Source organism: Suncus etruscus, chromosome 19 (assembly GCF_024139225.1).
Source record: "Suncus etruscus isolate mSunEtr1 chromosome 19, mSunEtr1.pri.cur, whole genome shotgun sequence".
NCBI classification, from domain to species: domain Eukaryota; kingdom Metazoa; phylum Chordata; class Mammalia; order Eulipotyphla; family Soricidae; genus Suncus; species Suncus etruscus.
The window spans coordinates 2,215,958-2,234,424 of record NC_064866.1 but is presented as its reverse complement, the minus strand read 5'-3'; the positions used below and the strand labels follow the sequence as shown (position 1 = coordinate 2,234,424).

The 18,467-nt window shown below is 42.3% G+C and overlaps 1 protein-coding gene across 1 annotated transcript; it reads left to right on the top strand.

Annotated features, from left to right (window-relative positions):
- The first annotated feature begins 8,204 nt into the window (after positions 1-8,204).
- On the top strand, positions 8,205-13,293 carry LOC125997578 (trichohyalin-like). The gene is made up of 2 exons (XM_049766004.1): positions 8,205-8,342; positions 9,343-13,293. The coding sequence occupies exons 1-2, from the start codon at positions 8,205-8,207 to the stop codon at positions 13,291-13,293; spliced, it is 4,089 nt and encodes a 1,362-aa protein (XP_049621961.1).
- The last annotated feature ends 5,174 nt before the right edge of the window (positions 13,294-18,467 follow it).

The window sequence follows — 18,467 nt, the reverse complement described above, 5'->3', positions numbered from 1 at the left end:
CTAGTTGGGTGTCTGGGGCTATAGCCCTCCCCATTCCCCAGTGAGTCTGGGGGTGGAGAGTCAGTGGTGACTGGAGCAGCAGTCTGACCAAACTGTTTCTACTCCTGGCTACAGCTTTCTCCCTGATTTCAACAGACATTTGGCTGTATCTTTTTGGACTGCTTATCCTTTTCCATGTTTACCAGTTCCTTGTACCTGGCCCTCAATTTGACCTTACACTGATCTCAAGCCCAGCTCTCTCTCCCTCTTTCTCCCTCTCCTAGCCTAGGAATTTGTCATAAGGCCACTGGATTCTCTATTTAAAAAAGTTTGAAGTAACTATCTTGTCAGTCCTGCCTGCTTGGTCTTGGACAAATCAAAGGCTTCCACTGATTCTGGCAAGCCATGTTCAAAGCAAGTGCCTTACCTTTTACACTATCCCTCTCACCCCTTCTTTTTTTTAACAAATAGATAAAAAATTAAAAGTGTCTATTGCATTCATTCATGTATTCTTCTTATTATCTTTTTTTGTTTTTTTGGGGTCACACCCAACAGCGCTCAGGGGTTCCTCCTGGTTCAACACTCAGAAATTGTTCCTGGCAGACTGGGGGGACCCTATGGAATGCCAGGATTTGAACCATCATTCTTCTGCACGCAAGGAAAACGCCCTACCTCCATGCTATTTCCTCAACACCATCATTCATGTATTATTTAAATTATAATAATTAAATTAATTTCCCCCACTAATGTGACTTGTTTGTTTAAGTTTTTTGGGGAGTGCGGGTGACATCCAATGGTTCTCAGCGTCTATCTCTATCTTAGGGTTTCCCCCACTAATGTGACTTGTTTGTTTGTTTAAGTTTTTTGGGGGGTGCGGGTGACATTCAATGGTTCTCAGCGTCTATCTCTATCTTAGGGTCTATCTCTATACCCTGTGCTCTGTGTTGGCTCCCAGCAGTGCAAGGAACAGAATTCATACCTGCTTCATTCAAAGCATCAGCTCAGTCCCCTGATGTCTCTCTGGCAAAATTAGTGTGACACTTTTGACAAAACCGTGTAAAGGTAAGGAGCTGCTGCTGAAGATAACAAAATTTACAAAGGCCAAAAAAATCCTTCAGAAATCAGGAGTCAGGCTCTTGTATGTGCAAGGACTCAAGTTTGATTCCTGGTATCACATGAGCACTAAGCCCTGTCCAGACGAGTCCATGGTAGCCTCCAAGCACTGTTGAACCATGTGACCCAGTGGGAGGAGTATCACTGGGACTGGTGCTCAGATTTGCTGAGCACTGTTTTGAGAGGTGCCCCCTCCACCCTGCAAAAAAGAAAATTACAGAACACAGAAAACAAATTACTTAAAATCTATGACAAAGAAAGCCAAGATGACTGGGGAAGTGGGCAGAGGCAGAAGCACTCTATCGCTAAGCACCAAGGCTCAGTCATTCTGCATGGCGTGATTTAAGATGAAAGCATCTGCTGACTTTTAGAGGTATAATTACTACCAGGGTGGGGGTGTAATTAAAGTAAGAATAATTTACCTTGAAGGAGATAAAAAATTAAGAATTATTAATGATCACAATAATTAGCCCTTTTATATCATAAGAATCACAAAATGATTTACAAGCTGTAATTATTACAGCTCCCCTCTCAGGAACGGATTCATATCTTATACTCCTCACTTAACAGAAGGGTGAAGTGATGGGCACAGTGGAAGGCAGAAGGGGTGGAGTAATGCCTTCTCCTAAGCTGTAAAACTAGAAAGGGGCCCCATAAGGGCTGACTCCCATTGTGATGTGTGCTCTCATCTGCAAGTCATAACCCAAACCCACAGAACTCCATCTCAAATCAAGAAACTCATCTCATTCTGACCTGCTGGCCTTTTAAACTACCACAGTGCAATAAAATTATATCATATCAGCAAAGATTTTACTAAGCACCTAGTAAAAAGAAATGACACAACATTACCTTCAAGAAACTGACAACCTATTCAAGAAGACAAAAAAAATGCCCATTAAATTAAAGAAAGTATACAATAACTAGTGCACAAGTGTCCATTCTGTGGAATTTCTTTATAAAAACTGGAAAATTATTATATATAAAGATCAAAAAATATTTGGGAAAAGAGACGAAACTTGAATGAGATCTCAAAAGTTTTGAAACAGCAGAGGAGTCCTAGTTGATTAGGTCAATAAAGAAACAAAAGAAAAACTCTACATATCTAATTTTAAATAAAGTATTCTTTGGAGAGGTGTTAGACTCTAACCCCTTCCCAAAAAATCTTACTCTTTGGTTTTGTTTGTTTGTTTGTTTGTTTGAGAGTCACACCAGTGGTAGCACTCAGTGGTTACTCTTGACTCTGCACTCAAAAATTGCTCCTGGTAGGCTTGGGAGACCATAGAGGATGCTGGAGATCAAACCTGGGTCGACCTCATGCAAGGCAAACACCCTACCTGCTGTACTACTGTTCTGCCCCATTACTTTATGGTTGGTTGGTTTGTTGGTTGGTTGGTTGGTTGGTTGGTTGGTTGGTTGGTTGGTTGGTTGGTTGGTTGGTTGGTTGGTTGGTTGGTTGGTTGGTTGGTTGGTTGGTTGGTTGGTTGGTTGGTTGGTTGGCTAGCTAGCTGGCTGGCTGGCTGGCTGGCTGGCTGGCTCGCTGGTTGGTTGGTTGGTTGGTTGGCTGGCTGGCTGGCTGATTGGTTGGTTTTGTTTAGGGTGCACACAGATCATTCCTGGGGGTGCTTGGGGAGCATATGGGATGATGAGGAGTGAACCCAGGTCAACTACTTGCAAGGCAAATGTCCTAGGTCTATGCTATCACTCCAGCAACACCACACATGTTCATTTTTTAAGCCATCTAAAATCTTTCTACTTAGACATTTTAGCTAATAATTCAGTTCTGAAACATTCATTAGGTTGACAATGGTACAGGCACATTATCTGCTTTAAGTTTTCATTGTCAGTTTTCCAATAGGATATCAATAGGGCTATTCCATGTAGAATGTAAAATATAGCTATCATCTTCTTTTTGGTTTTATAAAGGAGAAAATATAAACTGCAGCTTTAAGTGAGATAAAGTTCAGGAAAATAATTCCTTCCCTAGTTCACTGTATATCTAGCAGAGTATCCCCAAATATTTTAGACTAAATAAGGCTTTGCGATTGACAACTGGTATAATATTAAAGCATATGGCTAATATAAGTGTCATAGATTTGTCATATATGTCATATTTGACAATATACGTATATTGTCACTTATTCCTGTACCATCTCTTGGATTCTACAAATTATTTCAGATTTTTAATTCCTCTGCAATGAAGAGCTCAAGTCTCAAAGCCAAGTAACAGAACAATGCTCTATGTAGATGCAGTCAGGACCTACTGGTATTAAACCCTGATTCAAAGAAATAAAATTCATGTCAATTGGAACGGGAACTTGAGTCATTCTTGAACCACTAAGTAATGCTATTTGACCTCTCGGTGCATCATTCTCCAGTTTTATAAAAGAAAGATAATGAGACTCTTGCCTATAAAATATAAAGATTCTCAGATTACAAAAACACCATTCTTTTTGGATGAGCCACAGTTACATATTAATGAGCACTGCCACAATGGGTTAAAAAAGGACTGAACCAATGTGTTAGGACCGATCATTTTCTACCTCCTTTGGCATTTATCAATATTTTAGAGATTTAGAAAGCAAGAAATTTACTTTCTTTCCAAATCTTGACGCAGAAGGCTCATTTTTGATGATATTTTTAAATAAGGGTCCTGTGTTCAATAAATATATATTATATAACAACAGTATATCACTGCTTTAAGAGTAAATCAAGCTTGGTTTTAGAATTTAGCATTTAGATAAAATTTAATCAAAATTTTTCTACGAACCCAAGAATAGAAAGGAAGAAAGGCTAATTCCATTAATTTTTTAATTAAAATTTTAATTTATTTAGTATTATTCCTTGTGTAACACTGGCTTTAAACAAAAGTAGGTACAAGTCATCAATGGATTTAATACCTAGCTTCATTCCAAGTAGAGGAGTTGGAAACCAGAGAGATAGCACAGTGGTACACAGCTGACCCGGAATGGACCTGGGTTCAAACCCCAGCATTCCATATAAAGATTTCTGAACACAGAGCCAGGAGTAACCCCTGGGATCCACCAGGTGTGGCCTAAAAACAAACAAACAAACAAACAAAAATAACCAAGTAGAGTAGTTTCTGATTGCAACTTCAGGCTTTTCTCTCAAAGTTATTCAGAATTGTATTCTTTTGAGTTTGCCTCTGTATTTAATTTGTTTTTTTTTATCATGATTTCAAATGTAATAATCTTACTTGATTTTTGTGGAAGTTAGTAAGTGCCCAGTCCCTTTTAAAAGTATGGCTATAAAAAGGTAATGGAAATATAGAAATGTACCCAAGACCTGAGCTGAGGCTCCCCAACAAATCACACTCATAAGTAAAAAAAAAATAGAATTAGGTGAATTTTCCAGAAGGTTTCCTAAAGGATTCTTATTTAAAAAAAAAAAGACTAGAGATGTGTGTGAGAAAGAAATTCTATCATGACTTGTGGTTTCTGGTATACAGTGTCTGACCATGATGGTTCTATCCTAGAATTTAAAAATAAAAGAACTGTATAAAATCCTAAATAAAATACAATACAAAAAAATATCTAATCTTTCATTTAAAGTTACTAAATTATATTTATTTCTCTAAATATGCATAATCTTTTTGTTCTAAAAAATGGTACAAATTTGTATCAATATTCCACAAATGTTGATAGTCATAGGAAAACCCCTAAAATCACAAACTTCAGTGCTGTTGAAATCTTTCATGAAACAAGACTAACCCAGGCCTACAATAGTATGCTGCCTGTCATGACATTCACTACTCTCTTTATTCCACATCTGGAATGGTAGTAGGTAAGGAGGAAAATAGAGTTTAATTCCATTTTTCAATTCAATTTAATTCTAGAATTTGGACCAGTGAAGGAAGGAAGGAAGGAAGGAAGGAAGGAAGGAAGGAAGGAAGGAAGGAAGGAAGGAAGGAAGGAAGGAACGAACGAACGAACGAACGAACGAACGAACGAACGAACGAGAGTAGTTACCATTAAGTTCCTCAAAGTGTTCCCTTTCCATTGAAAAAAATCCTACAGTCTCCTCAAAAGCTCAGAAAACCAATACTTCCCTCTGTTGCATCAAGAAGAGAACATAAATTCTGAAAGTCACTGAATCATTTACTAACTCTCATATACCGATTGTGAACAGAAGTTTCATATATATAGTATAAAATATAAGGTTGGGAGTCATTGACACAGAGGAATAACAGTGTTGCTTACAATAAAACAGCACTGAAGTTTGCAAATGGTCTACTCGATTGAAAAAGCCCTGACAGATATAATGGGCTAGAATGACCGATTACTTTAATGTGCTTCCAGGAGAAGCAGTCAAGTGTTTAGGTGTCATCGTCATTAATAACTTGAATGAGAAGGATGATGGTATCTACAGTAATGCATTACACCAGCTCTTTTTTTTCTCCAGGGACATCAATATGCAAATGAGAAAGAAAAGAGAAAACTCCATTTGGATATAATGTCACTAAGAATGAAATTTCAGAATTCACATTTTCTTATGAGTAATTATATGAAAGCGTATTTTTAAAGTACCTTCCAAAATGATTTCCTCAACAAGTGGTGTCTTTCTGTGTATAAAAATCACTTCCTACCAACCTATGAATACAAATACAATTCTTTAGAGAATATATATATATATATATATATGCATTTTTAGAGAAGAATTAAAACCAATTTCTCAAACCCTCTCCTAGAATTGGATCGGGCAGTTCTGTACTAGGAGTAACTGATTATCATCCTTTTTGTTAAAATTTCTGTTTAACTACAACCTAGAATTTATATTATTTATTAAAATAAATGGCTCAGAGGATACTACTTTATAATGAAGTCCAACTTTAAAGTTCCCCAATGAATGTTTTAATTATGAAATATTATTTAGTAAATAAGTCATTTAAAACCGCTAAACATCCTTTAGCTACTTTTGTTGGTTCTTTAACACTTCAAAAACAACTTCAAAAACTAACAAAAATGAAAGATTCTGCCAAATATTCTAACCTTTTTGTATTAGGTGGGGTCATACCCTGACTGCCAGAAGGCAAGATCTGTGAACCCCGTGCCAAATAGCTACGTGAGCAAATAGTGAGGTAAACAAGCCATTCCTGGAGACAGAGGTGGAGCTGGGCTTGGTTAGAAATGAATCAGGGCATCCCACAAAGTGGGTGTCTCCTCACCAAGTTGCTCTCCAGGGCACAATTAAAACCCCTATAAAAGGTCCAGCTCCCAGTTGCCCAGCACACTTGCCAGCGGTGTCAGCGAGCACTGAACTTCTCCCTCTACTGAAGTGGGTAAGTCCATTCAATGGGATAGTGTGCTTCTGTGCAATTATTCGTTGTCCAGATGGTTTTAGATGGGGAGGGGTAAAGTCAGTCGATGTGCCTACTAGAAGTATCAGTTGGTATTTTACAGAATGTCTAAATTTCACAAAGTTCATGCCATCTCCTATCGGTAGAGCCATCTCTCATTTGGTGATGACATGAGTTTTTCCCAAAAACTTTGAACTCTGCAAGTATATTTGCATACCAGGTAAAGTCAGAAGTGTATTTTTATAGTAAAAACAGGTTTTATTTGGAAGTACTGAGAAAGAGGAGGGAGAGGATAAGAACAGGAGTCATAAGAAACATGCTAAAGAGAGAACATGGGCTTCTCCAAAGGCAGAGAGAGCTCTGGTACACAACCCATCATGAAAGTAGGAAAGTACAAATCTCAAGAGAGGAGATGTAGGCAACATGTGGTCAGGTACCATGTTCGCAGAGAATACATGTTCACTTCTCATATGTGATTTTAGTGGAGTTTATCTTGCTTTAAAAAAAAACTATCTTGGACCAGAAAGATAACACAACAGAGAGAGCATTTGACTTGCACACAGCTAACCCGGATTTGATCCCCAGCATCCCATTTGGTCCTACAAGTCTGCCAGGAATAATTTATAAACACATAGCTAGAACTCCTAAACTCTGATTTGTGTGCACCCTCCAAAGGAAAAACTATCACAAAAGTTTGTCCTCAGTTCTTCATTGTGCCTTTGTTCTATTTAACATAAATTATCCTCATATAGTTATAGCATCTGAGGAATAGGAGTTGATGCATAAAGAAGCCAGCTAAAGGTTGGAGATATGGCTGAGTGGCAAAACATGTACTCACATATGTGAAGCCCTGGTGTCTATCCCCAGAACTGCAAAAATCTTTTAGTTAAATAATAAAAAATGTCTTAAAGGTCAGTTAAATGAAGCACTATGAACAAGTATTCTCTTAACATTGATCTGTTGCATGCTAGGCTCTGTTTTGCTTTAAAGGGCTCAGGGATTATTGTCTTTCAATAATTCCAAGACTCAAATAGATTATTTGATTTTAGCAAAAGCAAGTCATACATTTAATATTATTCAAGGTTTTCTAGGTTCAGTTTGACCAATTAACTCTGATAGTCAGCAAACTATCGGGGTTTATAATAATTGAGGTTCCGTAAGAGATCTGAGTTAACCTAGGTAACATGCACTCTTCTTTTTTTGTACTAGTGTATATATAAATATTATGTCTTTTTTACTATAATGTATGTTGAATTTCAGAAATACAATTATGGACAACAATATTGGGAAATACTCCTTATTCTCCCTTAAATGGTTTAGTCATTAGAAAATATGTTAATATAACAAGTAGATATACACATATTCTGTCCACTTTACAATACTCTCACATATTCCTTCACCTTTTGGCTTTCACTTCCCTTTGCTCAATATTAGAATGAGATGTTAATGAGTGCAACATAAATCTAAATTTCTTCACTCCTCTTTTTAACTGTGATCTTAAATCTGCTAAGAAATGGTAAGAGAAGGAAAATGGTTGGAAAATCCAGATAGGGTGACAGATTTGAGACAATCAAAAGATGATGATTTCTTAGCTTTCCTGATTTTCTGTTCCTAAGTATATTCAGAGATAAACTGCCTTGATTACGTCCAAGTTAAAACAAATTACTGTTGTAAAGCCAAATCACTTTGCAATCTGCTGAATCAGTGGCGATGAAGCCTCTGCAAGATCAAAAAGAGTTTTGATTCCGGTTATTATTTTATTGTTCTAGGTTTCCTTGAACTTAAAGAAAAAGAAAACATGTCTCCACTTTTGAAATGCATCTTTGATATAACTGAAACTTTCAATCAATATGCCTCACATGATTGTGATGGAGCAGCACTAAGCAAGAAAGACCTAAAGAACCTCCTTGAAAGAGAATTTGGAGATGTCCTCCGGGTAAGAAATAAAAAGGAAATTGCTATCAATTTAGGGTCATAGAATTTCTCTTCTGAAGAGCTCAAATAAAACAATGATTTTATTTATTTTTACATATGACAGTTCTACATTACACTACTCCATTCACTTATGAGTCTAACCATACTGAATAGTGCTGAGAAATTGCTAACAAGCATTTCATATGCATGATGACACTGTTAATATAAACATTGAAAATTAATATCAAATTAATATCAAAGATGTTAGATCATCTGAGACCTGGAAAAAACTTAAATTTACTTCTACATTTCAATTATTAAAATCAATCTGTGCCCTACTTTAAATAATATCACCATAAATGTTTGTTTGTTTTTTGTTTTTTTTGTTTTTGTTTTTGGGCCACACCCGGCGGTGCTCAGGGGTCACTCCTGGCTGTCTGCTCAGAAATAGCTCCTGGCAGGCACAGGGGACCATATGGGACACTGGGATTTGACCCAACCACCTTTGGTCCTGGGTCAGCTGCTTGCAAGGCAAACGCTGCTGTGCTATCTCTCCAGGCCCACCATAAATTTTTTTGCTCTGTTTTAAATAACAGACAGAAGTCAAATCTTCCTGGTATATCACAGGGCTATACCAGAGTGAAATGACTGCTGTGTGTTTTCACAAACCTCCATGGTATTTCTCTTTTGAGGGGTGTGCTCTTTCTCATTTACACCACTAAAAGAAAGTATTTCTTGGGGTCAACCTTAAATTCCAATATGTCAAGTTCGAAACTGACAAATGCTTTCAAATGAGTCGGCACTTGTTTACCTGGGAGGAGAAGACTATATTTCTTTTTTTTTTATTTTTTTATTTTATTTTTTTTTAGAAGACTATATTTCTTCTCACAGAACATTTCTTTAACTGCTTCTAATGTCTCTTGGGAATAGTATTTGTAAAGTATGTGTGAACAAAAGCCTTTTAATTTATTCTTACCTGTAAAGAATTCCTTGTAAACCTTCTTTTTTTCCTCTCTTCGCAGAGGCCCCACGACCCTGAGACAGTAGACATGACTCTGCAACTCCTGGACCGGGACTGTAATGGGGTAGTCGACTTCAAAGAGTTCCTCCTGTTCATTTTCAAGGTAGCTCAAGCTTGTTACTATGCCCTCAACCAGGCCGCAGGGCTAGAGGAACAGCGAGTCAGGGGTGAGGAAAGGGAGACCCCATCCCAAAGCCGCAGGAGAGAAGAACAAAGGCTAATAGAAGCTCGGGACAGACGACTGGAAGAACCCAGGCAGGCTTGGAGAGAACAAGAATTGGCCCGACAAGAGAGGAGAGAGACACGAGAGAGAACAGAGCAGCTGGACAGACAGCGTGGTGAGGAGCTGAGGTGGCAGAGGCGTGAAGGCCAAGTGCATCCTGAGGAGGAGGAGGTTACTCAGCAGAGACGCCAAGGCTGGGAGCAGGAGTTTCTGGAAGATGAGGTGCAAAGGCGAGAGAGAGTGGCGCAGAGCGAAAGGCGGGAACGCCTGAGACAAGAGCAGCTTGAGCGCCAGGAAGAGAGAAGGCAAAGAAGGGAGCAGCGCCTCAGTGAGCTCCAGGAAGAAGAGGAAATGGAGAGGAGGCTCCAAAGAGAAAGGCTGGAGCAGAGGGAGCGTGGAACGAGAAAGGGAGGCCGCCTTGAGCAGGAGCCCAGGCGCAGGGAGCAGGAAAGGCGTGAAGAGGAGCTGAGGCGTGATGAGGAGCCAAGGCCCAAGGGAGAAAGGCGCCAGGAAGAGAGGCAAGAGCAGGAGCTGAGGCGCGGACTCCAAGAGGAGAGGCGAGAACAGGAGCTGAGGCGTCAAGAAGAGAGACGTGAGCAGGAGCTGAGGAGAGAGCAGGAGCCTAGGCGTCAAGAGCAAAGGCGGGAACAAGAACTGAGGAGAGAGCAGGTGCCAAGGCGTCAGGAGAATAGGAGGGAACAAGAGCTGAGGCGCGAAGTTGAAGAGGAAAGGCGCGACCTGGAGGAGCTGAGGAGAGAGCAGGAGCCTAGGCGTCAAGAACAAAGGCGCGAGAGGCGCGAACAAGAGCTGAGGAGAGAGCAGGTGCCAAGGCGTCAGGAGAATAGGAGGGAACAAGAGCTGAGGCGCGAAGTCGAAGAGGAAAGGCGCAAACTGGAGGAGCTGAGGAGAGAGCAAGAGCCGAGGCGTCAAGAGCAAAGGCGCGAACAAGAGCTGAGGAGAGAGCAGGTGCCAAGGCGTCAGGAGAATAGGAGAGAACAAGAGCTGAGGCGCGATCAAGAGCTGAGGCGCGAAGTCGAAGAGGAAAGGCGCGACCTGGAGGAGCTGAGGAGAGAGCGGGAGCCCAGACGTCAAGAGAAAAGGCGGGAACAAGAGCTGAGGCGCGAAGTCGAAGAGGAAAGGCGCGACCTGGAGGAGCTGAGGAGAGAACAGGAGCCAAGGCGTCAAGAGAAAAGGCGGGAACAAGAACTGAGGCGCGAACAAGAGCTGAGGCGCGAAGTCGAAGAGGAAAGGCGCGACCTGGAGGAGCTGAGGAGAGAGCAGGAGCCTAGGCGTCAAGAACAAAGGCGCGAGAGGCGCGAACAAGAGCTGAGGAGAGAGCAGGTGCCAAGGCGTCAGGAGAATAGGAGGGAACAAGAGCTGAGGCGCGAAGTCGAAGAGGAAAGGCGCGAACTGGAAGAGCTGAGGCGAGATCAGGAGCAGAGGCGCAAACAAGAGCTGAGGCGTGAGCAGGAGCCTGTGGAGGAGGAGGTTCGTGAGCCTGTTGAGCGTCGTGCCCCAAGATGGCAGTGGCAGCTCGAGAGCGAGGTCGAGGCTCGCCAGAGCAAAGTCTACTCCAGGCCTTGCCGTCAGGAGGAGCAGAGCACACGCCAGAGGCATGAGGAGGAAGTGCAGCAGGTGCAGCAGCAGCAGCGCGAGGAGCAGCAGAGGCGTCGAGAGCTTGAGGAGCGTGCACGCCAAGTGGAAGAGGAGAGGCAGCGTGACTTCTTCAAGTGGCAGTGGGAAGCTGAGGAGGAGAGCCAGCGCCGACGCCAGAGGCTGCTGGCCAGGCCACAGTCTCAGCAGCTGAGGCAGGAGCGCCTGCAGCGGGAACAAGCTGAGGAGCAGGAGCAGGAGGCACAGGGCCTCAACCGCCGGGAGCAGGAGCGGGAACTGCAGTTCCTTGAGGAGGAGGAAGAGCAGCAGGTCCAGCGACTGGAGCGCGCCCGTCAGGTGCAAGAGGAAGAGAGATTCCAAGAGGAACGCCAGAGAAGGCGACAACTGGAGGCTGAGCTGCGGCGGCGGCAGGACAGCCAGCGACTCTTCAGGGAAGAGGCCCCAAGGGATGTGAAATGGCAGTGGCAGCCTGAGAAAGAAAAGGAAGCTCGTGAAAACCGGCTCTATGCCAAACTCAGGGAGAATGAAGAGACCACCCGGCGGCTGAAGGATCTGCAGGCCCGGGAGAGACAGCTCCTGCAGGAAGAGCGAAGAGGTGAGAGGGAGAGGGAAGAGCTTCAACGGGAAGCCCAACGCAGAGACAGGGAGTTCCAGGAAGAAGAACAGCTGCGGAGGGAGGAAAGAGAAGAGAGAGGCCGCAGGGAGATCATTGAGGACAGACAGTTCCTTCAGGAGGACAGGGAACCAGAGCAGCAGCTGCGCCGCCAGGAGAGTGACAGAAGATTCCGTGAAGAGGAGCAACTTCTGGAACGTGAAGAGCAACAGCTGCGACGCCAGGAGCGCCAGGTGAAAAGGCAGGTGCGCCGTCAGGAGCATGACAGTAGGTTAGGTGAGGAGGAACAACTTCAGGAACGTGAGGTGCAGCAGCTGCAACAGGAACAAAGAGAACAACTAGGCCAGGAGCGTGGCAGGAGGTTCCGTGAGGAGGAACAACTACTTCGGGAAAGGGAGGAACAGCTGCTGAGGCGAGAACGTGAAGAACAGCTTCGCCAGGAGCGCGACAGAAGGTTCCATGAAGAGGAACAACTTCTGGAACGTGAAGAGCAACAGGTGCGTCGCCAAGAGCGCCAGGCGGAACAGCAGGTGCGCCATCAGGAGCGTGACAGAAGGTTCGGTGAGGAGGAACAACTACTTCGGGAAAGGGAGGAACAGCTGCTGAGGCGAGAACGTGAAGAACAACTTCGCCAGGAGCGTGACAGAAGGTTCCGTGAGGAGGAACAACTACTTCAGGAACGTGAGGAACAGCTGCTAAGGCGAGAACGTGAAGAACAACTTCGCCAGGAGCGTGACAGAAGATTCCGTGAGGAGGAACAACTACTTCGGGAACGTGAGGAACAGCGACTGAGACAGGAACAGAGAGAACAACTTCGCCAGGAGCGTGACAGAAGATTCCGTGAGGAGGAACAACTTCAGGAACGCGAGGTGCAGCGACTGCGACAGCAACAGAGAGAACAGCTAGGCCAAGAGCATGACAGAAGGTTCCGTGAGGAGGAACAACTACTTCAAGAACGTGAGGAACAGCTGCTGAGGCGAGAACGTGAAGAACAACGTCGCCAGGAGCGTGACAGAAGGTCCCGTGAGGAAAGGCAGCGCGACAGAAAGTCCTGGGAGGATGAGCAACTCCTTGAGGAACGCGAAGAGCAGCAGCGCAGACAGGAGCGTGACAGAAGATTCCGTGAGGAGGAACAGCAAGTGTCCCGCCAAGTGCTGCAGCGAGAGGAGCAAGGCCTGAGGCGCAGGCAGGAGCCAAAGCAGCTCTTTGAGGAGGAGGCGAAGCCGTTTGTCAGGGAGAGAAGGAGCAGACAGGAGCAAGCACTGCGGCAGGATGAGAGGGATTTCAGAGAAGAGCGACGAGGCCTAGAGCAGGAGGAAGAGCAGAGGCGCCGCCCAGAGCGAGAGCCAAGCCAAGACCTAGTCAGGGAGAGAAGAGCTCAGGAAGACCAAATCCGCCGTCAGGCTCTGGAATCTGGCAAGCGTCAGTTTGCCAGTGTCCCTGTGCGTTCCAGCCCTCTCTATGAGTACATCCAAGAGCAGAGATCTCAATACCGCCCTTAAGAGATGCTGCCCATTCTGACACCTACCTGCCCAAGTTTTCATCTGAAGAAAATGAGAAACTTTAGTACCCAATATGTTTCTGGTGGTGGGCTATCTATCTGATGTTAGAATGTCTTTTTATTTTTCCCCCAGCTCTTTAAATTCATTTCATGTTCTTTGTACTACTCCTCAAGCTATTTGTTACTGCTTGAATGACTTTGCTTTTTGGTGCGGATGTGGTGTGCATTAAAAAAAATCAGAAATAATGACATTTGTTGGAGGTCTTTTGTTGGGGTTATTGGGGTGGTTATTTCAAAAATAACATCAATAGAGCTCTTGAAGGATCTCTTTCCTTCCTGGGATCCGGGAATGTTTGCCAGCATGGGGGATGCAGGCCTCCACCATACCAAAGGTTTTTTTAACCAGGCCTAGGAGGGGTACGGGGCTTGGGTCACTCCAGCACCCTTCCACCTCTTCCCTCTGGAACTCCAGGGCTACCCCTGGGCCACACACCCTTGGAGCCAGCAAAGTGGGTCCCGAAAAGGAGTTTAAAGGGGTCTCCAGGCTCTCCCCATTTCCCACCTGACTCAGGAGGGAGGGTTTAGGTGGGGGTGGTGAGCTTCTGGGCTTCCAGCTCTTGAAGGATCTCTTTTCTTCCTGGGAGTCGGGAGTATTTGCCAGCATGGGGGATGCAGGCCTCCACCATACCAAAGGTTTTTTTAACCAGGCCTAGGAGGGGTACGGGGCTTGGGTCACTCCAGCACCCTTCCACCTCTTCCCTCTGGAACTCCAGGGCTACCCCTGGGCCACACACCCTTGGAGCCAGCAAAGTGGGTCCCGAAAAGGAGTTTAAAGGGGTCTCCAGGCTCTCCCCATTTCCCACCTGACTCAGGAGGGAGGGTTTAGGTGGGGGTGGTGAGCTTCTGGGCTTCCAGCTCTTGAAGGATCTCTTTTCTTCCTGGGAGTCGGGAGTATTTGCCAGCATGGGGGATGGCAGCACAAGAGCATAAGCAGTGCTGGCTTCAGGAAGTCATAGGCACTTTTCCTTCCTACTCCTGTCCATTCTGAAACTGTGCAGGGGCTAGTGCCCCCATGCGAAAAATACAGACAATTATTTGGATACTAGTGTATTTTCACTATGTTTATCATATACAAAATTTCTATGTTGTATACTTTCCTTCCCTTCTTGGCTCACAACCCAAAAGCTCATTTTTAGTCCTTTACTACCTCACTCCCAATGCCTATTATCCCACAGTTAGCTGTTTTTACCCCCAGTTCTTGGCTCCCCATGAAGCACATTATTATCCCCACCCAAGCTAGCTGCCAACCAGCTACCAAAGTGGAAAAATAGACTCAGGCTGAAAGGAAATCAGTACTCTAATTATCTCATCTCAGTAGCCACCTGTCCTTCACCTTCTTTCACTGTGTAACAGTGGTTGCTACCATACTACGTTTCTGATTAGTTCCCAACTCAAAGGTATTTTCTGATATGGAACTGCTAGGAGTCATTTTGCAGGCTCCAGAAGGCCAAATCACAGACCAAAGTAGAGTCCAGGATTCAGCACTCTCCTCCTGACATTTATGATATCCTAAATGTATTCCCTTAACCGCTATAACTCTTATTGACTATCCCCTTATACAGTGAAATTGTGCCCACTGTTTTTTGTTTGTTTGTTTTTCTTTCTTTCTTTTTTTATCTTTTTAACAAGGAATTATGGTAGAGGAGTCTTTCACTTTAGAATTCATGTTAGAACCAAGTTAAGAGGATGGTTAAATTTGTTCCCTCGGCTCCCCAGAGGCACCAATAATAATATTGTAGCATTGTTCCTCTTTTGCATAGGCACATTAAAATGGGAAAATACTACATATGCAAACAAGTTATTATCTAACAGATAGGAAAACAAAATTTTGTAAGGCAGTTAGACCTTATATCCTGAACACTGGCATAATGACTTGGCTCAAGCCTCAGAAGAATGGGCATTGCCCATACACCCCTGAACCATTGAGCATCTACAGAAACAACCAAAATTGTTTACAACATCACCAGGAGGCAAACCTCTACCAGGGGAGACCCTGCTACTATGCTGGCATTGACTTTACTCCAAGGAGTGTTCCCTTGACACCCAGATGACTCAGCAACAGCAGCAACTTGGTGCAGGACAAGACGCTTTGCATCTGATGGTGAGATGAAACTGGAGGATGCTCCACATCCTGACTTTGATGAAACACAGAAACCAGAATCTTTCTGGCACAGAAACCAGAATCTTTAACTACATAAACCAGACAACAACAACAGCTAATGTGTGAAAAACTTTTGCCGTGACCACAGAGATTGAATCAGGGGTTGAACAGCCTAAGATGCATGGAGCCCAGAGTCAGTCTTATGCCACAGACCTCCAGGGATAAGATCTCTTTGTGTTTAGGACAAGGTTTTTTCTTTCCATTTTACCCATAATTTACTGGGCTGATGCAAACAACAACACTTGCCACTCTCATACCGTTAGTGCTGTATTTTTTGGTAAATTATTTATTTTTTTAATAGAAGACAAAGATGCAAAGAAAGGACAAGGTGAAGTTACAGTGGGAAGACAATTGCCCATAAACAGAATTCTCAAAAGAAATCCCCTTGCTGATACCTTAATTTTGAATTTTCAGCCAAAAAAGAACATTAAGAAAAATAAAACAAAATACATGCACAATTACTTCGTCCCTCAAGTCCCCAGATTGTAGTACACTATAACATTTCTTAGCAGTACACACAGCAATCTAAAGGCACAAAATTTATGTAACTCCTTTAGCATTAAAGGCTATAGTATTGTTGACACAGTTGATCATAATACATTATTTCATTAAGGATGAGTCAAAGGAGCACACCAAAGACGATGTTAGAGTTGCAATTGTTTGCAAAATATAGGGGACATGGAAAGGAAAAGCCTTGGCCTAAATACAAGGAGACCTTACCCCTGAAGTTTTCTGGCATAAGACCAACTCTAGGTTCCCAGCATACTGTATTTTTTTAAACTCTTATCCTTTTTTCTTTTTTTTTTCAAAAAAAAATAAAAAAGAAGAGCTTACTAAAGTGTCTGCTGGTGCTTCAATGAATTCATTGTGAGCCAATAATTTTCAAAAATATTCTTTCCTTTCTCCTCCATCTCTTTAGTTTTTCTTTCAACTTTCTATTTAAAAAAAAACATGTTGCTTTTGGTCTTCCTAAAAATGTATTACTATCAGTTATGTCAACTATGTAATTTTCTTTAATTAAATTTTAAAAATTAAAAAAATAACATCAATAATATGGTTTAGTTAGAAGAATCCATCTTGGAGCCTGAATGGTGATGCAAGCAGTTAGGCATCTGCCTTGTCCACACTTACCTTGGACGGACCACAGTTCAATCCCCTGACATCCCATATGGTCCCCAAGCAAGGAGCGATTTCTGAGCACAATAGCCAGGAGTAACCCCTGAGCATCATTGGGTGTGGCCCAAAAACCAAAATAAAAAAAAATTCATCTTATAGTGAATTTAGATACTTTCAATTTTCTAGTTAGTATTTTTCCCTTGGGATTAAATTGACTATCTCCAAATACTCTCTCATCTTTTGTGAAATAATTAGCCAGATGGCAATTTTTACAACAAATTTTGTGTGGTGGTGACAATTTTTACAACAACCCTTGAATAGTGGAATAAGGAATTAAATTTTTATGGAAGCCCCCCTTTTCTGAAATAAGATTGTATTTGAGAAAATATTAATAACATGAAGACAAATTTAAATTCAACTTGCATGCTTAACTTTATAAGTACTTAATATCTCATGAAGCAAAAGCTAACTGTTTATCAAATAACTCCTGACTTAAAATTTTTAAATACAAATTTATCTGCTATAGTCCATGGAGCCAATTCTATAATATCAACACCACCCTTTCTCTTAGAATATTACTAACTTTTTCATTATAGTTGAGAGTGGATTGGCTCAATATTCTTCTGTAGACATCTATATTGTTCTGTGACCATTAAGTTATGTGGTCACAGAGAGCATGGGAAAGGGGTGAGGGGAAGAAGGGCAAATTTGTGATCAGAGAAGCTACTAGTACATGTAGGTCATTTGCCTTGTATGAGGCCAATCCTGAGGCCAACTCTGATTTTGATCACTGGCATCTCATATTGTCTTCTGAGTACCACCAGATGTAACTGTTGAGTGAAGAGGCAAAAGTAACCCTCTAAGTCTGGAGTAATCCAGGTGTGTACCCCCCCCCCACAAAAAAACTGTTACCTGAGGAATTTCTAGAGACCCTAACATAAGACCAATTAGCTCACAATGCTTTGCATTATAATACTACATTGGAGACATCTTGTTTAAATAATTGGGCTGTATAAAATTAAAAATAAATATTTAGCAAACAATTTTTGTCTTAGCTATTTCTTAAATAAAAACTCTAGGAACTGATAAAATCCCAATCAATTAAAGTTAGCTATGCCTTAGTTATTAGCTATGCCTAAGTATGAAGAAAGAAATAATTCCTTTTTCCAGAAACATTTTTTTTTCTTGTAATGGTAGGCCATCTCCAAACTTGGACTCTCTTTTTAAGAGTTTTTAATTCTTAAACCCTCTCTTGTTAGTGCCAGGACTTTTAGAGCATGATATTTCTGGTGTTTTATAATATCTCCTTCATAGATTGCAGCAGATTCTTCTATGTCTGATTAACCAAAAGTAGAAAATAAACGGAGAGTTCAGCTCAGCTTTGCAGAAGTTATATGTGGCCCATTGACTTAAATAGCACAATCATTGATATGATATATCAGTTAGGTTCAAAGTACCAAATTAAACATACCTAATCCAAATTACCTTGAGAAAATAGCTAGTCTATATTTAATATCCACTTCTTGGTAATGAAAAAAGTCAGGGAGCATCCTGAACAAACATTTCTAATTGTGAGAAGTTGAGAAGTCTTAAATTATAGTCACAACATTTAGATCAATGGTACAGCAGAAAAGAGCCCAAAGAGCTAAAGAAATATCTCTATTAACTAGAACATATGCTTTGCATAAAGACCAGGTTCAATTCCCAGCACCGTATTATCTATCCCCTGAGTATTACCAGATTCCCCAAGCACTGAGTCAGAAGAAGCTCCTGAGTTTGGATGGTGATGGATGGAGATGGAGGGTGAGTTGTTGGCAATCTGGTTAATTAACTAGAAA